This window comes from Heloderma suspectum, chromosome 7 (assembly GCF_057233095.1).
Source record: "Heloderma suspectum isolate Gila_16-S chromosome 7, 16-S_ref, whole genome shotgun sequence".
Taxonomy (NCBI): Eukaryota; Metazoa; Chordata; class Lepidosauria; order Squamata; family Helodermatidae; genus Heloderma; species Heloderma suspectum.
In genome coordinates, this window is record NC_139464.1 from 107,250,866 (window position 1) to 107,277,625 (window position 26,760).

Sequence of the window (26,760 nt, forward strand, 5' to 3'; positions counted from 1 at the left end):
TTTGACCACTCCTGCCTTAGCCTAAACCTCCTTGGACTAAACCTATGTGCTTGACCATTTGCTTGCCAACTTTACTATTCTATTGCACCGCTGTTATAGGTGTAAGAACCTGTGGACTGAGGTAATCATTCAGTGCTGGCATTAGAAGAGGACTAGGAGAGGGCTTCTTTCTAGAACTAGGGAACGGGGCTTCCTCCTAAAAACTGGGCTCCTAAAACAGCCAGGGGGAGTGTGCGTGCGTGTGTGAATGTGTGCGGGGGAAGCCTCGGTGGGCAGACGCTCCCTTTTGTTCTCTGAAAGTTTCTCTAGTTAGCACAGTAGTTTGGGTGGCTGCAAGGCTAAAACAAGAGTTGTGATACGCTAGCTCTTTGCAATGCTTCAGACTCCTCTATCTGACAGTATCTTCACACAGATCTTCCATGTGTCCCCTACCACCCTCAGCCCCGGGATATTGCCAGTGGGGAATCTCCTGCCAATGCAAATAGCAACTTCAAAGGAGGGCTTTTCCTCAGGACAGCAGCAGTCAAGGGACAGGGTTAAATTCTCCCTCTGTGCCTGCTCTGATATTACTTATCAATCCCTGCCAACAGATGCAATCTCCATGTTTAATACCCCCTTCCCTGCACATTAGATTAAAAGACACGTTTAACAAAGGTTACCTGTTTAATGTTGTCAGGTTACCTCCTGGGTGGGTATGTGTGATGGAAGCTTTTAATCTTAAGGTGCCCAGTTTGCATATAATGAGAAGCCACCATGGGTGAATTTCCCCGCAGGGAATTTTGTTGGGGTAGCAGCCGCCATTTTGAATATTTGAGGCACAGTAGGGGCATGGTGGGAGCGTGCTGTAGCTTCTCATTATGTGCAAACCCGATGGGGGTGGTTTGTTGGGGTGCTTGACAAGCCACCCACAACCCTAAAACAGCCTATGGGTTCTGGGTGGCTTGTCAACCACCCCAACAAACCACCCTTACTGGGTTCATATGTAACGAGAAGCTATGGCACACTCCCAATGCACCCTGAATACTCAAAATGGCAGTTGTCACTATAACAAACGCCACAGGGAAATTCACCCATGGTGGCTTCTTCTTATGTGCAAACCAGGTCAGAGAGAGAGGGTGTGTGTGTCTTCCTTACCTTTCTGGCAGGGTTAAGAAGCCCAACGTCTCATCAGGACTTTCTTGTAGCACTTTTAGCTAACTCTAATACCTCAACCAAGTGCCTGCCCTCTTCAGCTGATCCCTCTTTCTCCCCATTTATAAGGAATACTGACATTGCTCTTTTTTCCCTTTCCAAAGTTGGCTCACCACTAGACCCCTGGATCCAGAATTCCTCTTCTCTTGGTGAACATAAGCAGTAGGCAGTTACCTCAAAAACCCCTTGACAAAGTCTCCTGGACCCTCCTCTTCCTCACTGCTCTGTCTATTCTCCATTACAGTGGCCACTGTTGTAGTTCCTTCTGCTGTTCCTGTTGCTGCTGCTTACTCCATCTGGGCTGGGGGACCTCTGGGCACCAGTCACCACAAACCACACCCACCCCAGCTGTACTTACTTCCAGCCACAGTGTGGAGTAGGGGCAGGGGCCCACCATGCCCAAACCGCCACAAATGCCAAGTGTAGTTTGGCCCTTAGACCAGGAAGTTGATTAGGTCTGAGCATGAAATTCCAGCCCCAGAAGCATATACCTCTCCTGGTATGAACCTACCCATATACTACAATCATCATCTGAGGCCCTCATCCAAGTGGCTCCTCTGAGGGAGGTTCAGAGGATGGCAACAAGGGAGAGGGCCTTCTTGGTGGTGGACCCCCAATTATGGAACACTCTCCCCAGTGAAGTCTCCCTGGTGCCAACGCTGTTATAAGACTTCCCTCTATACCGTGGCATTTGATAACATATGATAAGGTTTTTAATGGATCCTGGAATTTTTACTGATGATTGTTTAAACTAATTTTCTATCCTTGTATGTAAATGATTTTACATTATGTTATTGTGTTGATTTTCAGGGATTTAATCTTTGTGAACCACACAGAGAGCTTTGGCTCTTGGGCCATAGAGAAATGTAATATATGAAAGGAAAGGAAATATGCTGACTGGATTGTGTAACTGCAGTCATTGTGTGACAATGGTGATGATCTCTACATGCAGCGTTCTTTTAGCATGGCATACAGTCAAGTATTGCTCTGCTGCGCTAAAACCTGATCTGCCAGAATAGAGTTCAACACATGCTAGCATCTTCTAAAGGGCCGAGGTGAAACGGATGGGTGTTTTTAAACTTTTCATCATCCCCTCAAAAGCACCACCTCCCCTTTGGGCATTTTTTTCCACACGGGATAATACAGATAGAAGGCACTCCCTAACACAGATTCTGGGGGGCAGGGAGCATGCTCCCCAAAATACATTTTGGAAGCCTTCCTGCCCTGCCCTTCCCTAGGCCCCATCAACAGTGCTCCATTGTGAGCCTCTTTGCAACTCCAGTGGGCAGAAACGTCAGTACCATTCCCCCCACTGCAAATCAGCCATTTTCTTCTTATCAATAGCGATCTCATAGTCCAAAAGATTTGGTGATGTGATTACGTCACCAGGGGAAAATGACGTTAATTCAGAACAAGGGTGATGCTTCCTGAATAGGAATTCTTCCTCTAAGCTCCTTTTTCTCATGCTGAAAATGTGCACGAGGAAATGTTTGGTTCAGCTCTGAGTGATCCCAGGTTCTCTTCCGCACATCCTGGAGGGGATGGGACACAGGAATAATGTTTTCTGGCAGAAGCTGTGCAATGAAAGAGTTGTTGGATAGGCCTGTAAGGGGCTCGCTACAAATTACATACAGCAGAGGATGAGATGGCTAGATAGCATCACCGATGCAATGAATATGAACTTGAGCACACTCCAGGAGAGAGCGCAGGACAGGAAGGCCTGGCGTGCTATGGTCCATGGGGTCACGAAGAGTCGGACACGACTGAACGACTGAACAACAACAAATGAGTAACTGAGTTCTGATCCTGGTTTTTAAAATGACCCTTGCCCACCTAGGTCAGGAGAATTTAGGGTAAAGAGGCGGAGAAGGTCGGGGTGTTTAACCCTTTCTCCAGTCACCTGCTCTGCATGGAACAGGTCCTGGGTTCAATCCCTGGCATCTCCAGGTAGGGCTGGGAAAGTCTCTTATCTGAAATCCTGGAAAGTCATGTAGACAATACTAAGCTAGAAAGAGCAGTGGGTCTGACTCCATATAAGGCAGCTTTTCTATGTTACAAAAGTGTATCTGCTTAAATTATTTGGAGAGAAGAAATAGCAGGTAGGAAAGATTTAAGCACCCTCTTTCTGCCTTCCCATTTTCCACCGTAAGAGCTTTTCTATTTATCCTGAGGCCATGATTCCTCACTCACGATAGTTTGTGGATGCTTTACATGATGTTGCAATCCTCCAGGGCCTGTCCCATGCTTTGCAACCATTTCACAGGTTTTTTTCTAACGAAGAAAGTCTGGCATATCCATGAATGGTGGCATGAAACCCTAGTGTATTTGCGCAATTGCACTATTCCACATTGCCACCTAGTGGTTGTGTAACGGCACATACAGAAAGGCAGAGAAATAAAAACCCCATTAAAAAACATGTGTAAAGGATCCCTCAAAGAACCTGGAAGCAGAAGCCTCAATAAAGTGGCAGGTTAAAAGCTCCATGTAGAAAAGCCCTGAATTTCCCCTTCCCGAAGTATCTGTTCATAAAAAATAAAATAAAATCAGCATAGCAGCTCTTTGCATGTAGTTAGCCCCAGTGTCAGAAACAATTAAGCAGTGGATAAGCTTTTACGACAAAATAAATTTGACAGCAAAATTGGAAGCAGCTAATGGAAACAAAACTGCTTTTAACAAGTCTGATATGCTGATGGAGAAGAATGAGGATAAAAGGATCTGATCTCATGAGGAGAGTAGGTAATGATTTACCTAGCAGGGCTCTCATTTTTCCAAGTAGCAATGTTAAAGTTAATTAAAGCACAGGGTATTTTAGTCAGGTTTTTTTTTGGAATTCACTATACTACAGGAACATTCTAGGCCCTTTGAACATTGCTTCCTGGAACTAAAGATGCCTTTTGACTTTTATTTTCATGTCCATTTATGGTTTTGCTTTTCTTGACTAGATAAGGCATGAAAGGCATATATGAATAGGTTAAAAATACAGTTAAGCTAGTACAAAGTGCAAAATAATCCATAAAATAAGCTTGTGGTAGCTTCAATATTCAGTATTTTAGGCTGTGGAGGCTGGTGGCTCCGATGTCAGTGGGGTGGTGAATCCACACCAGGTTTCAGTCAGAACTCTAAAGGAGCTCTCCAACCTTGGATAGCTCCTTTAGGGTTCTGACTGAAACCCGGAACAGATTCGCCACCCCACTGACATCTGAGCCACCAGCCTCACTGATTTCAGGCACCTAGTTTTGTATCTTTTATGCTAGCAGACTCACATTCTAGTAAATGGTCCCAAATAATTTTACATAAAATTAGCTCAATTGGTATTTCGTTTGAATCCTTTCTAATGCTTGAGCAACAACAAGTCTCCAAACTTCTGATCCAGAGAGTATATGATATTGAAAGACAGGATCTGTGCTGTCTTGCTAACAGAATTTGTTCTCCAATGGCCCATGGGATTCTGCCCTGTCATGGTACCTCACCTTCTTATCCAACATTTCTTAGGAATATACAAGCTCGTACAGCATTTATACTCGCATGACTAAATGTTCTACCAATGGTAGTGCTCCAGGGCAGATTCTGAAAATTCCACTTCAGAACAGATTGTATCCATGCAAAGCAGGAGTCCATGAAACTTTGACACATGTACTTTTATATTGTAATTTTTATTCTGATTTGAGATGTCACATAATGTATCCTCTTCTGACCAACATCCCAGGGAACCTACATGAAAGATTGGTTATCAACTGTCTCTCGGATAAGATCCCACGTCACTGGACAGGTAGCTAATTTCTTTCTAATCGCCATGAGAACAAGAGCCAAGTTGTTTGACTGTATTCAGGAGCAATCCTATGGCCGCTAGTCAGTGGCTAGACGGCCATAGGATACGTCGGTTTCCGGGAACTGACTTTGGAGCCCGGGCTCCAAAGTCAGTTCCCTGAGAACCGACCTTGGAGCCCGGGCTCCAAAGTCAGTTCCCTGAGAACTGACCTTGGAGCCCGGGCTCCAAAGTCAGTTCCCTGAGAACCGACCTTGGAGCCCGGGCTCCAAAGTCAGTTCCCTGAGAACCGACCTTGGAGCCCGGGCTCCAAAGTCAGTTCCCTGAGAACTGACCTTGGAGCCCGGGCTCCAAAGTCAGTTCCCTGAGAACCGACCTTGGAGCCCGGGCTCCAAAGTCAGTTCCCTGAGAACCGACCTTGGAGCCCGGGCTCCAAAGTCAGTTCCCTGAGAACCGACCTTGGAGCCCGGGCTCCAAAGTCAGTTCCCTGAGAACCGACCTTGGAGCCCGGGCTCCAAAGTCAGTTCCCTGAGAACCGACCTTCCCCCCTTCCGCACTGCCTCGCAGGCAGCTCGGAAAGGCCCCATGCTCCATGCTCAGAAGAGGAGCGCGAAGCGGTGGAAACAGGGTGTTCTGGGGGGCGTTCTGGTGCGGTGAAGGTGGAAATTCTGGTACAACACATCCACCGTGTTGTCTGGCAGCTGCTTTCCCTGCTCTACCTTCCCGCGGCTAGACAGCCGAAATCAGCTGTCTAGCTGCAAACACAGGGCGGCTGAAGCGCGGAGGGGACGATCCCCTCCGCTCTTCTCCTGCCTTGCATTGGATAGGTAGTCGCCTCTGAGTTTGGAGGCAGCTGCCTATCCTGGTAGGATTGCTCCCTCCCTCCCTCCATTTATTTATTTATTTACATGTTTATATACTGCTCCACATCAGAAGATTTTGGAGCAGTGAACAAGCAAAGATAAAAGAATAAAACACCAGGTTAAAAGTTAAAACATTTTTAAAAGGACAAATTCCAATAAGATCGAATTTAATAAACTGTGGCTGGTCACACAAGGAAGACCTCTTGAAATAACAAGGTTTTCAGGAGGTGCTGGAAGGAACATAATGTTGGTGCCTACCTGACCTCCAAAGGCAGGGAATTCCACAACTTCCATAGTTAAGTTGAAATTGTAGCCTATGCCCTGATATTTGTATACTTGTCTGTGTATTTTAACTTGAACAGGTCTAAAGGACTGTAATAAAGAGCATTTTATTTGATTTCAGGCACTTCTGATTTTCTTTCATGTAGGACTTCTAATCTGCAGTGTTTATAGCTGCCATTGTGTTTCCCTTCACAGCACACTTGTAAGGAAGGTCACTACAATGGACATTTTCAAATGTGGGAAACTAAGGCTGAGAGGTTATGCTTTCTCAAGGCCAATATAACGTAGTAGCTAACAGACAGGACTATTATGTGACTTGGATAGGTAGGCAGGTGACCTACAGGAACCTCACATAACGCAGTGAGCTATCCTACAGAAACATCATTGTACAGGATTTGAGTGGACAAAGAGCAAGACTACATAAGAGGTTTAAAAGGATACATTTTGCTGTGAAATCTATCTTGGGTCAGGGAGGAGTCCCAAACCTGAATGCTGGCCTTAAGCCTTGATCTCGATGAAGAGGGGGACACCAGTGATATAACTGTGCTCCCATTAGGAAGCCCTTTGCCACAAAGAGGCCAACTAATCTATTAATATGTTCAGTTTATCAACTGTTCTCCCTCCAATGAGCAACAGTTGCAAAACTGCTCCAGGAATTATGGTGTGGTTGTGTTGGTGACATCACAACTGCTAGCCAGTCGGTGCTGTTCACACCTACCTTTTCACCCTTTGCAATCCTGTGCATGCACCATTACTAGGGAGCAAATCCCACTAACACTAGTAGGACTTGCTTCTGAGTAGATACACAAAGGATTCCACTGTCAGTCTGTGACGCTCTGAAAAGCTACAAAATGTCCCCCTGCCCCCAGTTATTAACTCATGGGAGAAAAAGGTATATTTCGATTTAATTGGGTGAGAACACTTCTAAACCTGTGTTCCATGTTCTACAAATGCTATACCTGTCTTCACCCTAAGACAGACACTCTTGTGATATGTGTTTGAGATTTTCTGTCAAAGCCCTCTTCTACTTAGATTTCTCCCTTATGATAATTTGTTTCCAGACAGTGTCATTTTATTATACTTCCTATATAGACTCCCAAATTTCTTGTGTGTGTGACTACATAAAGGGTATGAAATGGAGGATCGCCTTGTATTTCGTTCTCTTTTATTGCTTGCAGATTTGAAATACAGACTCACTGAGGTAAGATAATTAATTTTCTCTATTTATGGAAGCAATTTATCATTACTCCCTATTTGCACACAGAGCATGCTTGATGGCACATACACATAAATCTTTCTAAAAACATGAATGCTGTTAGGAAAATATTAAAAGCATCATTTTCCACTGTAATTGCCATGGGAAGGAGTGTATAAAAATTTCAGCTCACATGAAATTTAAACTCTTGCACTTCTCAGCAAGGTAAAACAAATCTAAAGTGGAATCAGATACAGTAAAAGGTTATATTTTATTCTTCTCCTTTGCAGGCATTAGCCGGATTATGAACAACTGAGAAATTTATTTAGGGCACAATCCTATGGCTGCTAGACAGCGGCTAGATGGCCATAGGATTGTTCGGTTCCCAGAAAACTGCCTCCTCACCCCTGCCGCCTTAGAGGTAGCACGGATTGTCTTCAAGCTCTGTGCTTGGAAAAGAAGCATGGAGCGGGGCAAAAGGGGGTGTTCCCAGGGACGGGGGGCGGCGGGGAGTGTGGAAGTGCTGGTATGACGCTTCCTATGCATTGTCTGGCCTCCCACCCCACTCTGAAGTCCTATGGCTAGACATGTTTAGCCACGAATGTAGGGCAGCGGGAGCGAGGAGGAGAAGATCTCCTTGGGGATAGGCGGTCACATTGGATAGGTGGTCACCTCCGAGTTTGGGATTGGCCACCTATCCACATAGGATTGCTCCCTTAACCAAGGAGAAACCGGAGGAGGAGAAACAGGACTGAATGGAACAGGAGCTTACAAGGGCATTTGTTATCACATCCCATTATTGGGCAAACATGTTTTTTCCTAATACATGAGATTATATTCAGGGCTTTTTAAAAGGAGAATGTGGAACTGCACAGTGGCATGTGTTAAATTTAGATTTGGTCATATTTAGAGTTGATGAATTGAAATTTTATTTATTTATTAAATTTCTTAATCACCCATCTGGCCAGTCACCTGGCCACTCTGGGCAATGTATAACAGTACAAACAGTTTAAAACAGTAAAATCACACATTAAAACATTGTATTTCTAAAAATACCCTAACCCACCCCAAATGCCTGCCTGAACAATCACGTTTCAATGCGTGGCAGAAGCTCATTAAAGAGGGGGCATGGTGGAGTTCCCTAGGGAGGGAGTTCCATAGAGTGGGGGCCACCACAGAGAAGGCCCGGTCCCTTGTCCTCACCAGCGTAGCTGTCCTGGCTGATGGGACAGAGAGAAGGCCATCTGAGGCTGATCTTGCTGAGCGGCCCATCTGGTGTTGCTGGAAGTGCTCCTTGAGATAGGCTGGGCCAGAACCATATAGGGTTTTGAAAGTCAAAACCAACACTTTGAATTTGGCCCAGAAAACAACTGGTAGCCAGTGCAACTCCTTCAGAGCCGGACTGATGTGATCACGCTGGTGGCTGCCTTTAATCAGGTGAGCCGCCGCGTTCTGTACCAGCTGCAGCTTCTGAACTGTCTTCAAGGGTAACCCCATGTAGAGCACATTACAGTAGTCTAGATGAGAGGAGACCAGGGCATGTACCACCAATGGGAGCAGATGGTCGGGAAGGAAGGGGCGCAGCTGCTGTATCAGATGCAGTTGGCACAGCGCTGTCTGGCTCACAGCTGACACCTGAGCTTCCATGGACAGCTGGGAGTCTAAAATGACCCCCACGCTGCAGAACTGGTCTTTCAAGGGTAGCCGTACCCCATTCAACACCAGGTCAACATCCCCCAACCTCCTCTTGTCTCCCACCAAAAGTACCTCGGTCTTGTCAGGGTTCAGCTTCAGCTTATTCCTCCCCATCCAGCCACTCACCGTCTCCAGACATTTGGACAGGGATTCTACGGCCAACCTTGGTGAAGATTTAAATGAGAGGTAGAGCTGCGTGTCATCCACATATTGATGACACCGCACCCCAAACCTCCTGATGATAGCCCCCAGTGGCTTCATGTAGATGTTAAATAGCATCGGGGAGAGGATGAAACCCTGTGGCACCTCACAAGTGAGCGGTCACGGGTCTGAAACCTCCTCTCCCAGTGCTACCCTCCAGTACCTGCTGGAAAGGAAGGACTAGAACCACCGTAACACGATGTCTCCAATGCCCAACTCCTCCAGGCGGTCCAGGAGGATACCATGGTCAACGGTATCAAAAGCCGCTGAGAGGTCAAGGAGAACAAGGAAGGAGCATTCACATCCATCCGAAGTCCTCCTGATATCATCCACCAAGGCAACCAAGGCCGTTTCTGTCCCATGCCCATGCCTGAAACCCGATTGAAATTGATCTAGATAATAGGCTTCTTCCAAGTGTGCCTTCAACTGCATCGCCACTGCCCGTTCAATCACCTTGCCCCCAAATGGCAGATTTGAGACTCGGCGAAAGTTGTTCAAGACTTGGGGATCCAAGGAGGGCTTCTTTAAGATTGGTCTTATCACTGCCTCCTTGAGGACTGATGGCATCAGTGGTAGTGAGGTTAGTCATGACTAATTTAAGTCCCATTGATTTCATTGGGCCTACTCTAAGTACGACTAAGTATAGAAGAAACCCATTGTGATTGCACCACAACAGACCTACGTTATTTTTGTTCTTTGTGCACACACATTTCATTGCCTAGAGTCACATTCCATTTCATTTAGAAACCTACAAAGAATTGGGGCGGGGGGATCTTCAGAACTGGGAATTTGACAGCACTAATGCAGGACAGTATTATATTCAGCCTTCACACAAGAGTCAACAAAGAGTTAAAAGATGGTCAGGCCCAAACAAGAGGTTTTAGATCATATGGGGAGGAGGGGCCTGTTAATATCCAATTCCAGCATCCAAATCCAATATTCAAAACTATTCACTTCTTGTTAAATGGAAGATTATGGGCTTTGTCTTTTAAAGGTTTTTTAAAAAGTGAATTAAGTGTTGTGTGGTCTAGGGCATGGCTTAACATCATATTTAAGGAAACGGAGAGAATGTTTCCATCAGTAGAGTCTGGTGGCTCCGATTTCAGTGGGGCTGTGAATCCATTCTGGGTTTCAGTTAGAACCAGCCAGAACTCTAAAGGAGATATCCAAGGTGCTGATCTACATCCCAAAACTAGATTCAGCACCTTGGACAACTCCTTTAGACTTCTGGCTGGTTCTGACTGAAACCCAGAGCGAATTCACTGCCCCCTTGACATCGGCGCTACCAGCCTCCACCGGTGTCCCTCTAGAGTGAAGAGTAATCTTGGGAGAGATAATTCCTACTTTCCAGATGCCGCTTTTGAAGTGAATATGTGGCTGCCTTCTCACTAGAATGATAAATCTAGATATAAGATATTTATTTCCACAAAGCTGAATAACTTTGCCCCTGAATGTTCTCTTGTATTTGCTGGAATCTATAAATAGCTTCAAAAAGCCTGTTTTCAATGGGGACCAAACAGGTTGCTGTGCTGTGCTGATACTTTCAGGCACAGATATTTCATGTCCCAATAAGGTCCCTGTTAAGAATGCCATATTCAATCTTTTCTGGCATCACTGCACCTTTCATAAAATTGAAACTTTTAACTTAAACTTCGCATAACTTGTCAGGAAAGAGGTCCCCGCATTCTGGAATGATTTCCTTCACCTTTGAAATATTGGAGAATATTCTGTGGAGAGCAGCAGTGGAGTTATTGGCAGGGGAAGGAGAAACAAGTATGCCTGATCAAGGTATGGAGCTCTAGAGGAGACTGGACTACTTAATTTACTTTTCATATTCACTTTTTGCATCAGCTAAAATGATACAAGTTTTGCATGACTTGAGTTTTTGAAATGTGCTAATGATTTTTTGGAACTGATGAATGCAGTATTCATTGGAAGGAGGAGACAGTCCTTCCAATATTCTGTGGCTTTGACAGGCAGCTATATCAGGTCACCTACTGGCTGCTATCAGCTTAGCTACCGCGATAAATGACCTTGGGAAAACCAGTTCCCTGAAGTGCCTGAATTCATTACAGCCCAATGCATTTCCTTCCTCAGGGGCATTTGGCAACCTGCAAAAGTAAGCTCCTTAGGGATCTAATTACAGAATCAAAAACTTTTTGATTCAGTAATGAAAGAGCTCCTTAATCTCCTTAGGTCTCTTATTAAAGAATCAAACCATTTTTGATTCTGTAATGAGAGAGCTAACGAGTTTCATTTTGCAGGTTGCCAAATGCCCCTGAGTCAGGAAAAGTGTTTTCTGAAACATGTTGGGCCTTAATAAATGCAGGCACTTCTGAGAACTGATTGTCCCCTGGTTGTTCACTGCATTGGTGCCTTTCTGTCATGCGTTTTTGTTTGTTTGTTTGTTAGCTACTGTGATGTCACAGGGGGCATCAGCTTTCAGCTAGGAAGGTGAGTTTGAAGGGGTTCCTAGGGCACTGTAGCATTGGAATTTTAAGATCCACGGATAACTTTTGTTACATGCATTAAGCCAAGGAATTATTGGCTTGGATACAATATTGCATGAGCAGATGTTTGCTGGCACAATGGGAAGTCTGCTTGCTCCATGAGACATGCCCATTCTCTCCTCTGCAGTGCCCTATGACTGTCCCCCGTCTGTTACAGAGGGTCCCCCAACCCAACAAGAGCAGATTTGGAGGGCATGCATGGGGCTGTAGGGGGGAGGGGAAATCCATTCAACTGGGGGAATGACTCCATTGGATCCAACCCACTTTCAACATGCTATGGGTTTTTGAATAAAACCTGAAGTAGAAATTGGTTGAATAGCTTCAGAGCTGTTCAGTGGAAATCTATTGTCCACAGACAGATAGCTGCTGCTTGTAGTCTGTGATGGGGCACAGAGCAAGTTGGATGGCGTATGTCACTTTCCCATGGGGATCCCAACTTCTCTGAATCTCACATTAGAAGTAGGCAGCTACCTTTTATTGGGCCTTCTATTTCCTCACACATTTCAAGGTGCAGAGGAAAAGCAGTGGGGCGCGCACCTTAAGCTGAAGCACTGCATGGAACATTAACAACAGTTTATGCAAGATTAATAGTCAATTAATAATGGACTTGGAAACTTACTCAACATAATAAGTGCCATAAATGGGATCATCAATTTTCTCCCAGCCATATGGTAGCTCTGAAAAACAAAGAGTAATGCCTCTCAGTCAATACAGCACAGGATGCCAAGGTTTCTAACAATAATGAAAGAGCATTGTTATCAAGCATGGCAACTGCATAACAAATATAATGCTCAAAACCAATGCCAAATTTTAGACATATTCCACGGCAGTTGCAAGTAGCTTTGGCATGTATTGATTTATTTATTTAAGCCATATACAGTTCTTATAAAAAAGTGGCAAGAACATGCAGGGTAATCGTCTAAAAAGAATACATTCTAGTTTCTCTTACTGTGCAGTTATCTCTGCCAGATATAGTAGCATATCATTGTGATATTATTGTCCAGGGAAATTAGGGAGGGTCTTTTCCACACAAGAAACTCTATTTGCGATAGATGACAAAGACTAAGAAAATTGATTATCTGCCACATAGATACTGTAAGAAACACATCACCATGATCCCTACAAGAACAGTATTCACAATTCAGTTTAAAGACAATGTTCTATGTTACTATACATTGTATTGTATTTTATTATTTTTATGTAATCTGCCCAGAGAAGCTTTGTTACTGGACAGATTAAAAATAAAATATAATAAATAAATAACATAAACAGAGCTACCGACAGCACAAGCTACTTACTGAAGGAGGATTACAATCACTGGGCTGAACCAGAGTATGCGGTTTTAAGAACTGCAGGTTTTCCTTTAGACAGCTATAATGATACCAGCCATAAAAACCTACAACTTTTCTATGTAATGAATTATGTATTGCTAAATCATTTATTTTTTAACTTAGCATCAACAGTAGGAGCACTAATTGCACGGGTTTCCTGTTAAACTTTTACAATCAGAAAAAGCCAGTGTATTATGCCTATTATTACACAAATTGCATGAAGGTAACTTTACTGTGAACTTATCAGCCCAAGTGGGGACTGTTTATTAGAAAACACGCCATCCACAACAGGCTAGGCACTCTGACGTCATTGCAAAGTAGTGCAACGGTGGAAGAGGGCAGTCAGGGATACTGGAGCCAAGGGAGTAAGTAGTTGAGTGGCAGAGCAGGTGCTTTGCGCACGATCCCTGGCACGGGCCAGTAGGGTTGGGGAAGACTCCTGTCTACAGTTCCGAAGAGCTGCTGCCAGTCAGTGGAGACAACACTGAAAGCTTCCTACCCAAGGCGGCCAGCTGTTAATCTGCTGTATCGCAGAACTGATATCTGAGCACCACACGAGGAGCGTTTGCTTTCCTGCTGCGTTTTGAGATGACTGATTGTGCTGATCGGACCTATGGAAACTTGACTTCACATGCTCAGATCCCGTTTAAACACACCCTCTTCATGAATGCAAGGATGAGGCGGGTGACAGGGCAAGAACGACCAGGAAGTGAGTGATAGTCAAGATCCAGCCCGACCCAGACCCTGGAGAGAACTATTCAAAGGAAGAGGGATGGGATTCTGCAACCCCACCCTCCTCCAGTCCCACCGGAGATCTGGAGGTGCCTGCAGCAGACCAAAGGCGGCCTGCAGAGCTCAGTTACAGATATGCCTCACTGCGCGCCCCCCCCATAACTCCTTTGACCCAATCCTAACTTAGCCCTGCCTTGATCTATAACTCTCCTTCCTCCCCCCGTCCACCCTGCCGCAGGTCCCCAGAGCAAAGGTGGCAGTCGATCTAGTAGGAAACTCAGAATTGCCAGAGGAGCTGCCAGAAGGCTCTCCCGCCAGGGCTCTACTCAGGAGGAGAGAGCTACACAGGAGAAAGAGTCTCCTGAGTAGGGGGAAAACAACTCAGCTGTGAGCAATGAACCAGGAGAGACACAGGAAGAGGAGGTGTACATAGAAAGCCTTCAGTCTCCTCTGGACCTTTGCTGGCTTAGCAGCAGCTCCCTTTTGAGCTCCTTGCTTATGGTGCAGGTCGCGGACAGTGATTCAGCTGGTTTTTCTACACTTTGCAAATAAGGAAGGCATTTCGGTTGCCGGCCAGTGAAAGCCCAACCTCCGACAGTGTGCTAGCCTCAGACATGTAGCGGGCACCTTTGAAAGTTCACCTTTGAACGTTTTTCTTCCCTAACGCAAGAACTAGAACTTAAAAAAAAAAAAAAACACCTCTGGAAAAAGCAGAAACTCAACTGTATGTTGCTAGTAAAGCAGTTCCACTGGACCCTGACTGTAATAAAAATTGTGGCATTCATGGCAACATTATGTCTTAGACATTACTTATTTAATCCTGGTAGCATTTCTGCCTCCATTCCCAAGGCAGGAGAATCATTTCAAACAAATTGAGAGCTCCCAGTTATATTCGGTGAGTGCACATTTTTATTTACGCCTTTAATTATCCATGAATGATTTAATACACGATATCACAGTATTGACAATATCACATTTCAGCAAATTTAGTCATTGAAATAATAAAAACAAGCCCTTAAGGGAAAAAACTCCCCTCCCGTATTTTTAACGGGATCATTATTCAAAATCTTGTGTAGATATGATAGTCAAAATGGGGTGGTGATGGTGGCATTTTGTGAACACTTTCTCCCCTGCAAAATGCATCCCCTCTGTCAAGAGATTTTTTGGAGGGGACTTCTTTTACAGGGTGAGAGCTACAGAAAGGAGGTGCACCACTCTGCCAACATACATTTGGGCACCCCCAAATCTGGCATCCAGCCAGCGGCAGCCACACTCCATTGGGAGGACCTTCTTAACCCTGAATGGTTGCAGTTTTGTCACCTTTTTGTGTCTGAATGTTGCTTCTTCTTCCTAGCAACAGTGAAGTCCTTATATCGCCAATTCGATTGTGATAGATATGTGATTATGCCACTGGGACAAAAGGAAGCTTGTTTCTTTGTTTTAAAAAATGATAAATTGTGCTCTCATTGCAAAAAAGGATTTCAGGGCAATGTACATAAAATGCCCTAAACACCATTTTAGGTTTTTCAACCTTTTAAGGTTTTTCAACTTTTTAAAAGCAGTTTGAGATAGTGTCCCGCGGAGACTCCGTAGAACGCCACCAAGGTGACACTGGCTCTGACCGGAAGTCTGGAAACTCCCATTTTTTAATGTAAAAGTCTATAAAAATTTAATGAATTGGGAGTATAACGAAGGACCCACATTTTTAAAAGCATGGGTAGAATCGCTAACTATATTGCATCCATTCCAGTTGTGGGTTTGAAAAAGATTAAACTTTAGTATTACTGTTGTGGATCATAAGAAGCCATAGAAATTCTTCGTAAGGGTATGTTTTAATTTTATTTTCCCTATCCATGTTGCAAAATGTGAACTGTATTTAATTAAAATTCCATGCAGACCAGTAAAATGAGTTAGTAGAGCTCAGACTCTGGACCGGTAGCTGAAGGTTGCAAGATAAGGTTTGCACAGCACAGTTTTACCGCAGAGCTGGTGTTTGAAGACTTGTCTGCTATGTTTGCTTTAAGGCAACTTGTAATTAATTTTTTTCCTATCATTAAATGATGGCAACATTGCTGTCTCTACAATGAAATCAAAAGATTACAAAACGAGCACCGCTTTTATGTTTCGAAGAAAAGCAAGGTAGGCATTTTCCAAATGTGGAATGTAGGTGCTGCATTTTCTATCGTTTCTTTGATTTACTGCTGAGCATCAGAAAAATTGTGTATGCACGCACCCACAGAGGCCCACCCCTTCGAGCCAGAGTAGATTTTCAGGGAGGGACACCCAGTGTGGTGTAGTGATGTGTAAAGCTGACCCTACCATTAGGCAGAGTGAACTGGCTGCCTCAGGCAGGAGATGTGGGGTGTCATGAAAGGGCAGCAAACTGTTACTTTGTTATTATTGTACTTTTATTGCTAAGGATGGGGAGACGTTTTATGGGATTTCCTGCCTCATGTGCCAAAATAACTGGGCTGGCTTTAGGTACCATGCACCTTGAATTGGGTGTGTGTGTGCGGTGGTGGCGGTGGTGGCATTTGCTGCTGAGCTTCAGGCAGCAAATTGCCTTGGGCCAGCCCTGGTGGTGTGCCAGACTTTGACTGGGAATACCCAAGTTCAAATCCCCACTCAGCCATAAAGCTCACAGGGTCACCTAGAGATACTCTTTCAGCCTAAACTACCTCACAGGGTTGTTGTGTACATAAAATTGGAGGACAGAATCACATACACCGCCTTGAATTCCTGGGAAGAAAGGCAGGATGAATGTAATACATATGTGATACAAAATGACAAGCCAATGTAAATAACACTGAAGTGAAAGGGGTCTTCTTCTATGAGGTGCTTGTCTTCTTTCAGTGATATTGGTATATGAAATATATGCAATTGGCAAGAAGGACCTCAGCTTTTATTAAGGCTGAGAGGCACTAAATCCAGGCAGTTCTAACATTTTAACTCCATGGAATGGTTCACAGCCTCATCTGTAAAATGCTTATTGCGGACAGTGTCTCTGAGGATGAAGAAAGCATCTTCATTGTCTAATATGAACAGTTCTTCAGCTTCACATCTCTTCTCAGCTATGAGGCAAAAAACACATTGGGTGCCTTTCTGCAGGTCACAGTCTCTCAGCACAACCTACCTCACAGGGCTGTTGTGAGGATGCCATGTGGCAGTCCCCTGAATTAATACTGTATGTGCTGGACTCCTTGGAGGATGATAAATATGAAATACAAAATGGCGCAGTTTATTCTAACAGGGGTACTCCAGGGAGAACATGGAGGCAGATGCAACCTGGTAGCTCAGGAGATGGGCACAATTACTCATCAGGGCACCAGGATGGCTTGCGTATAGAAGTACAAATCTACATCTGACTTATTATAGATTAGGGATTCTACGGCACATTTCTTGCATAGAACAACAATGCAATAATTTCAGATTGATCAAACAATTTCCCCCTCCTATTTTCTTCAGTGCATGCCTTATTCAAGGGACTCTGAAGTCAGAGAAAGATTTTTATGCCTCAAGTCCAGTGTCTGCAATAAAAACCAATTCACTTCATTCATATTCTCTTATGTATGCTTTTTCCTTGCATAGTAGAAATGACACATGCTCGTATGAAGCATATTTATCCTATAAATGCCTTTCAGCTTTAATAAGTTCAGTGGTGATATCTGGGGTTTATTTGGTTTGACAACTACATATTATATCCAAATTAGACTTGACTAAAAATATTACTATCCATTTTAGATATTTCTTTTTATCTTCTAGAATTGCTCAAATAAAATGCAAAAGCCATTTACACAGCAGGAAATGATTTCCTCAATGTTTTAGCCACTAAATAAAACACAGAACTGAAAATATGCATTTTGCACAGCAAAAAAGCAATTCTTACAGTTTTCTGCAGAATGAAAAGAAGTGTATTACAAAAAATATGGGGCTGGATCCAGTGTTATGTGAGTGGAAGTCTGCTCATGCGATAGGGGTTTTCTGCCCACTCTGTCACACTACAATCTCTGAAAAGCTGCTCCTCAGTGTCAATGGACCTATCAGAATGGCATGGGATGGAATTTGGGGTGTGTGGGTGGACTGGGAGATGGGAATTGGGGAAAATTGGGAAGAGAGAGCTTGCATGAATGGAGTAAACAAAACACACAAGAAGCTTCTCCAAACCCATGTGCCCAGACATTGAAAATCTCATCTGGGCACAACTAGGATGAGATACAATGCACAACCCCTATAACAAAGAAATACAAGAAGATCCATCTGAAACAACCAAACAGTGCCATGGTTTACCAAAGATTTCCCCACCATAACCCCACACCAGTCCAGGTACACAAGAAGAGTCTTCATTCGTTTTGCAGCCAAATTAACCAGAGTAGTTGTTCATGAGGAAAGATAGTGTTTTGCAAATTAGATTCCCATCTCACAAGTTTCCAATCAGTTCCACATTTTTTAAAAAACTTGTATTTGCTTTGGAAATATCTCCATTGATTTCTATTTCCTCACTATCCTAAAATTTCATATTGTAGTCAACAATGCTATGTGTTTTTTCCCCTTAAGGATTCTGAACTAATTTTAAATCAATATATTCTAAAAACTTTAAAGCGTGATTACATTGGAATTTACACTAGTAATATTATGTTGATTTCAATAGGACTGCAGTAATTGAAGCGGTCATTTGAATTGCTCCCTTAAGGCTTCCTCAGACATTAAGTTTCCTGACATGGAGAAAAATTTCTGAGTCTGAAAAAGGACATATGATGCAATGTGTGATTAATGCATAAAATTTCATGTTTGTCTGGAGTACATGTACCAGGAAGCAGTATCTCAGTTGTAGACCTGCCCTTTGATGTAGCATGGATGAATACAACATGCAGTGTAAAAAGGGCAGTTCACTAGGTAGAACCACTCCCATTTTTAAAATACTGTCTTACCACCATTGACCCGGTTCTCATGTAACTGGGGCAAATTGTGGGTTAATTAACCATGATTTGCCAGGTCATGCTAACTTTGGGTTGTTTAACCCACAAATAACCCATAGTGTCCTAGTTTGCACATCATCAGAGGTTGATTATGCAAAGCGAGAGTGGCATGCACGTCATCTGTTCATGACCTGGAAAACTGTGGGTTAATTAACCACCAATTTGTCAGTGTTATGTGCAAATGGGTCCATTGTGTGATCAAATCCCATCACACCATTTTATGTGCAGAACTGTAACATCTGGTATGTTCAAAAGAAAACTCTGGTCAGTGTATGGTTAGCGATACATAATACTCGATAATATGATACCCTATTGTGGAACTTGTTTTAAAAAACCTTTCTCACACCAGGTTGCCGCAATGAACTTCTAATCCATTGACTATCCACATTCTCCCTCTCCCTCTCTCTACACACACACACACACACACACTCAGAAGTAAATGCCAGTGAGTTAAATGGGGTTTACTGCCAGGTAAGTGGATATAGGATTGCAGCTTTTATCTAAATCACCCTGTATTCTTTGTCAAGAATTCTAAGTAAAGCAGGTAAATTAAAATTCTGGGCCATGAAATTTGTCTACACATATAAACTCTTAAATAAGAAAGCATTATCTAGCTAGAAAGCCAAACACTGCACCTCACTTGTGAGAAGGAAGGTGCATTAAAATTATACAAGGGTTTCTGATCACCCAAAGGGGTCTACTCGCATTTCACCAAATGCAAGTAGAAGCCCACTGTAGACCTCCCCACTCAACATGGGAAGGTGGTTGGGGACTTAGAAGTTGGGGTGAGCAGGTGGGGGCCATTGCCACACGGCCAGCATCTCCAGCTCTGTGCCTCTTATACATGTTACCTATTAAGGCATAATGCCTAAACAGGGCTCACGTTGCCCCTGGACAGTGAATGAAAACTGAGTACTGAGGGATGGGTGATGTGTAGCTACACATTTATTAACAGAATTGTTGTGATGGATCAGGATACCCACCAATTCCTCCTGCATAGGAGGAACCAATACCCTCCTGGGTAGGCTCTGTCTCTAGGGCTGCTAACATAAATTTGACCACAGTCCTGTAGTATTATATCTGGGATTAAAACTACAAAACAGGCCCAAGAACCAGAATAGTCCAAGTCTCTAAAGCCACAAACTACAAGAGTAGATGCCTGAGGAGACACCCAGCCTCCTTGCCAAAGCTGCTGTAGCCTTGACTTAAAGTTATTACTTGTTGTCTCTAACCCCTTTTCTGGTTCCTACTACTAGCTGCAGTGGAGCCTGTCAAGCTCTAGCACAGGGCTGGGGAACCTCTTTCAGCCTAAGGTCTGGATTCAATTTCAGGGAAACTCTTGGGGACCACATTCCACTGGTGGGCACGGGTGGGGCCAAAAATACCTCCCCCCAGCCTAGTGTACTGTAGCGTAAACTTCTCACTCCCAGTAACTAAGCCTTAGGAGAAGCATGTCAACCTTTTAGAATGGGGGAAATCTGCACAAAAGCCAGGAAACCACCAAACAGTGTTTTTTTTGGGGGGGGGGCAGGGTCAGGAGAACCCTGAAGGGCTGGACTGGGACCAAAAGAAGGTCGGATCTGGCTGCAGCAGTAGAACTTGGATCCAGAGTTGCTCCAAGAGCTAATTCCAGCTTAAAATGAATTGGCATATATACCAAATATTCTAAAATGTGCTGAGCAGGCATTGTCCCATCAGCCACAGGGTAAAATAATAACAATAATTTTAAAACACAACAGAAGCAGTGGAGGTTGGGGTCTCTGATGCTAGTGGGGTGGTGAATCCGCTCCAGGTTTCAGTCAGAACCTGTCAGAACTCGAAAGGAGCTATCCAAGGTGCAAAACAAATTTGAATTCTGGAGCACATTCACCACCACACTGACATCGAAGCCACCAGCCTCCACTGAGCGGAGGTGAAAAACCAGTAGTTCACTTTAAGGGAAAGATGGGTGGGTGCCATTTAGCACAGACTTAGCTAGAGTTGAGGAAGAAGCTGGGTTTTAGAAGTCCCATGTCCGTATACTTCCTGCAGGCTTTAAGGGCTCAATAACCTTTCCTTCCCACCTAATAAAGTCTGGTACAATTGTACCAGTTGTATCCCCCATCCCATTAAGCTTTTGTAGAGTAAAATATTTTCATCAATACATAATTATTTTACTGCAGATCATTACACACACACACACACACACACACACACACTGAAATGTGCTTTGTTTGTTTCACAATATGTAAGAGTTATTTCAGTTGCATGTTACTGCTGTCAGACAACAACTAGCAGTCATAATGTATTCATCAGCATCATGAGAGGACAACAATGGTTATATTTATGAAGGCACTTGGACTGAGTCATTCCGAGTTTAGAAATTATGTTGAACAATCCCCATGCATTTGAACGACAAGGAAGTATGCATGCATTTCGAAGCTTATTTTCCTTTATTTGAATTGTAATGCCATCTGCCAAAACTAACTCGTTTTTTCTGTCTTTAAATGCATTTCTTCTGACAGCATCATCAGAAAAGGAAGCCTTCAGAACAAAGAGGCATCTGGTCTTAATCGAAAAGTGACACATTTTGTTTGCATTCACAGTGATACAAGGGCATTCTGCAAACGGTGGGTCCAATTAATATGCCACTTTGGAACAATAGCAAAAGTAATAAGATCCTTTACTAAATGACACTTTTATTCTGTAGAGGATAAAAATAAAATTATTATAAAAAGATCTAACTGTATTTTTAATTAAGTGTCATTAATTCATATTCCCCTGTTGTCTTAAGCATTAGCATGGAGATTATGTCTGAGGTATGTGGGAGAGATAGAAATAAACATATCAAAACCCTATTGATTGAAATTATTTGCATTGTATTTTGTTTTTCCAAATATTTCAAGGGCATATTTTGGGCTGTAAAACTTTGACTAAAACCATTGTATAAATCCAGCATAGTACAATTGTTTTACTCAATGATCTTACTCAACTTAAAAGTATTTTCTTGTGTTAAATCACGGTCTGATCAAGTGAATTATGATGTTAGCTTCCAATAATGTTTTACACTACAACACAGTGGTTTTCAAAGTTTCTGCCTTCAAGGGACTCTTTATACATAGACGTATCTGCCATGAAACTACGGTGCATAGCAAAGAATTTAACAGAGGACATATTCTAGGGTAGACACTCAGTTCATATGGGGAACTACCCAGGCCTCTTGTGCCTGACGCCATGCGTGAACTCAGAGTTTAGTCTGGAACACACCAACACTCTCCTGCACCTATACATTGCAGGGGGAAATGATAATGGAGGACAAGCTGTATTTCAGATAAGCTTGTCTGCATTATTGATCTTCTCCTTGAGTAATTGCTCTAGCTTCCAGGAACCACAGGGAACACAGTTTCAAAAGCAATTGCAATAAAGTAATCACCTTTCAGCTATGAACCATGTGTCTTGGTGAGGCTGAATGGCTTTGTCATGAATATGTGGCATGAGAAGTTTTGAGAGGTCCTGTTTGAATGTTATATGTCAGGGATGGGGAATGTGTGGCCACTCAGGACTCAGCCAATGCTGGGAGGAACGGCCACTCTTCCCAACACTGGCCAAGTGTTGCTTTGCACAGTGTGTGTTGTCTCTGTGCACTGAGCATGGCGCAAACCCACTCAGGGCTTCGCTGGAGCTGGGAGAAGCATGGAGAAAGGCAAAATGGACTTGGCAGGGATGTCAGTGTGCATGCTCATTCCCACTGACATCAGCTGGGTTATGGGGAATCTGGTGGGGGGCAATTCAGCCCCCTGCCACTGTTCTGCACCCCTGCCTATAGGTATGATTACTCTGCAATCTCAAGATGAAAGGTAGAAAGGCACTCTGAAAACAACCATGTGGAATCCAGTACAATCACACTTGGCAGGAACATATGCGCACGCAAACTCCTTCATGCACCATATACAGTCAGGGCCAGAAATATTGGAACAAGGATAACTGTTTTGGCAGTTGGCCTCTGTACACCACCACATTGAAGTTGAATGGAAACACACCCAGATGGGAGCGAAGTCATGACTTTCAGCTGTAATCAAGGGGTGTGACAAAAGTGGGGCACTAACCATTCAGGAAGTACAGCCAGTGGCATACACACACTCCCATCGTTGGTGGCTCATAAGTAATGGAACAAATGGCTGACAAGCAGCTGCATGGCCAGGTGTGGCCTGTTTCCTGGGTACCCCATGACCAATCAAGCAGGCAAAGAAGTGGGATGTTCTTCAATGGCGAAGTCAGTCACCTGATCTCAACCCAACAGAGCATGCTTTTCACTTACTGAAGACAAGACTGAAGGCAGAAAGACCCACAAACAAGTAGCAGCTGAAGTCAGCTGCAGTAAAGGCCTAGCAAAGCATCTTGATGGAGGAAACCCAGCATTTGGTCATGTCCATGGGTTTCAGACTTCAGGCAGTCATTGACTGCAAAGGATTTTCATCCAGGTATTAAAGGTGATCCTGAAGTTTGAAATTATGTTGGTTTGTTCCATTACTTATGAGCCACCAATGATGGGTGTGTGTGTCTGGCTGGCTGTACTTTCTGAATGGTTAGTGCCCCACTTTTGTCAAACCCCTTGAATTACAGCTGAAAGTCCTGACTTCACTCCCATCTGGGTGTGTTTCCTTTCAACTTCAATGTGGTGGTGTACAGAGGCCAACTGCCAAAACAGTTTTCCTTGTTCCAATACTTCTGGCCCTGACTGTACATTTCTTTGCTTGTGAGAGATCCGCTCAGGCACTGGAGGCTTATTTTGCTCCCATGGTACAACTTTAATCTTTCAAGGAGAGAAGGAAGTGGTGAAATAGATGCAAAGCTAGCCTGTGAAGTGTGAGCCCCTGATTACATATCAAAGAAGAAATAAAGAGTCCAGACAATCCACAAATCCTGCCTGTAACTCTGTACAAAAGGCAAGCATAGCAAGCATAGCAACTGATCTTATATATCCTGAATGCGTATATCCTTTCTTCAAACAGATCAGGTGCAGCTGACAAAACATAACTAATTAGTAATCGAAGTCAAGCAGTGGCTGAGTCTACCTAGAGCTGCACAATAGCCGAGGCATTTGAGGAAAGAACCTTCCCGTCCCCACAAATGTGCTTGTACCCTCTCCTTTGTAACCATAAGATATGTTCCAGACTCATTCCCCCCGTTTCTTTCCTCAGCCATGGGGTTTCCCAAAATGCTGGTATCAGAATAATGCAATGACAGCGTGGAAATTTTTTGTAAACAGTGATGCTTGAAAGTATTTGAAATCACAAGAAGTGAAAGAAGTGGTCACATAACAAACAAAAAGGAGTAAGAAGAATGGGCAAAGAGTTCGTGTAGCAGCCATAAGCACAGTTAACATGCGGTATAGCTATCCCCTGATCGCACCAGAAGTGAGCGTGGGAAGAGTTTCCCCAAGACCAAGAGCGCTCAAGTACTTCTTACAGCTCTGATCCCCTCCAGTCATCATTGTGACTGGCCAGGCTTGGTAATTTCTTCAACACAGCTGTCATATCTGAGTCCACTTCAGGACGTCTGGTTCTCGGTATGCCAGGCCTCGAAAGCTGCACTCTCACTTGCCTTTCAGCAGGGCCTCAGGGCTCTTTGGAGCAGCCTTCTCCAACCTAGTACCCTCCAGACAACTCCTTACAGATGTGTTGGATGACGACTGCAAATACTGTTATGCATAAACGTTTGGAAACATCTCCAGGCAGTGTTATTGCATTATTCTGCTGCCAGCATTTTGGGGGAAAGGCCATGGCTGAGGAATAGAACAGGCTGAGAGTTGTCATCCAAAACATCTGGAGGTCACCAGGTTGGGGAAGGCTGCTTTAGAGCTCCTTACAGCTTCCTCTGCCCTCTTCAACAGCCACAGCGGTGTATCTCATGCCAAGCCTCAATCGCATCTACAGGGCTGCATATCCAATTCAGCAGGGAGTACAATCCCAGGCTCCTCTTTTTACCTCAGCCAGCACACATACACTGAACTCTCTTTCTCTAGGCTGATCCTAATACACTTCATTGCCTAGATAACAGGCTGGTCAACAACTGTCCTGATTCAGCTCGGGCCATTACATTTTTCAAAGTCATGCCCTGGGTAAAATATGCCTTGGGCCATTCCTATCATTAGGTAGATTGAGGCAGCTGCCTCAGGCAGATGGTTGGGGGTATCATCAATGGTCAGCAAGTTGTTAGTTTTATAAATGTGCTATTATATTTTTCCTGTGAGGGAGGAGGAGAGATACTTGTGGGATTTTCTGCCTCAGGTGCCAAAATAAATCAATCAGCCTCAGATACAGATACAGATGTACCTATGTACCTTGACTTGGGGGGAGGGAGGATGTCTTGGGCTCACCCTGTTAAGGATGCAACAACATTTCATTTTATTTCTCTTCTTTGCACCTCCTGACCCAGTAGCCTCCTCTTCCCTCTGTGCTGGTGTCTTGGAAGCTGCTCATAAATGAGATCTTTACACCAATGAAGGATCTTTTCACACTGCACATACTCAGAAGCACTCTCATTATTTCCATCTTTATTACTTCCATATTACTATTACTTCCATCTAAGAATTCTGTGCCTTGGATTCACCAACTGATAATGGTCATGTTACATATTGCTGTGCCTCAGTGTTCTTGAGCTGTAAAAGGTGAGCAAGGTCATCTAAAAATAAAGGGGCAGCAGATTGACCAGCAAAATATGGTTGCCAGGCAGTTTCTGGGCCCGATTTAAAGTGTTGGTGCTGACCTTGAAAGACCTGAATAGCTTGGGACCAGTCTTCCTGAAGGATCACAGTCTCCCATATGTTGCTGCCTGGTTGCCAAGATTATCTTCAGAGGCTCTTCTCTGGGTGCCAGTGCCTACAATGGCGTGACAGGTGGCTACCAGGGAAAGAGCCTTCTCTGTAGTGGCCCCATCTGAGGAATGCCCTTCCCAGGGAAATCCGCCTGGCATCTTCACTGTATACTTTTAGACAGCAGGCTAAGTGATTCCTCTTCCAACAAAAGTTTAATCTTATAGTCTGTTACTTTGATGCTGGCTCCTTAATGTTTCAACATTTTTAAAAAATGTACTGTATCATTTTGATACTTTTATTGTTGTACATTTAGTTCCATTATTTTGTTATTTGGTGTTATGACTGTAAGCTGCCCCAGTGGCATTTGTCAGTTGCATGGTATACAAATCCAACAAATAAATGAATCAGTAAATACTGCATTATTTGTATTTGACTCACTGTGTAGTCTGTAGTTTGCTTCTGTCATTTGATGTCATCGACATGCATGTTCATTTTACTTCTTGCTTTCTGCTTATGCCACATTTTGAGCCTGAATTGTATTGACCCAGTGTTATCTGTCATACCACACTGACAGTGCGGTGTGGTGGTTAGAGTGTTGGACTGGGACTCGGGATATCTGGGTTCTCATCCCCACTCGGCCATGAAGTCCATTGGGTGACTTTGGGCCGGTCAGTGACTCTCAGCCTAAGCTACCTCACAGCGTTGTTTGTGAGAGTAAAACGGAGAGGAGGAGAATGTAAGCTGCCTTGGGTTCCTCGCAAGGCCAAAATGGTGGGATATAAATGTAATAAAAATAAAATAAATAAATATCATGCAATGTTGCTGGGCTGCCAGACTCCTCCCCACCCACTCATGTGCAGGGATAGATCTAATTTCATCTCTGGAATGTTGAAGGGTATGTCACCACATCCCATCCCATTCCGCACATTGGAGCACTACGTATCTCATTTTATTCAAGAATTTGGTGTTTGTTTGTTTATTCATTTTACATAGTAATGCCAACTTTTAACAAATGAACTATTACCCCGTCATCCAGACCGCTCTGTTCCAATGTTATTACTTTGAGGCTTGTGGGTGTCGGATTTTCCTTCCTTTAAAAAAAAAAAATTAAAAATAATTGAACAGCACAATTCTATGCATGTATATTCAGAAGCAAGTCCTACTGCATCCAATGGAGCATACTCCCTGGTAAATCTGTTCAAGATTGCAGTGTAAGGCTACA

The 26,760-nt window shown here is 43.8% G+C and overlaps 1 protein-coding gene across 3 annotated transcripts in view; it reads right to left on the minus strand.

The window, feature by feature from the left end:
• Nucleotides 1-26,760, minus strand: part of MAGI2 (membrane associated guanylate kinase, WW and PDZ domain containing 2) — a 977,993-nt gene that overhangs the window by 240,623 nt on the left and 710,610 nt on the right. For all 3 annotated transcript variants that reach the window (XM_084811512.1, XM_084811513.1, XM_084811511.1), the window contains one exon: nucleotides 12,323-12,380. In XM_084811512.1, coding sequence (XP_084667638.1) covers nucleotides 12,323-12,380 — 58 coding nt within the window. The remainder of the gene's footprint in view (nucleotides 1-12,322; nucleotides 12,381-26,760) is intronic.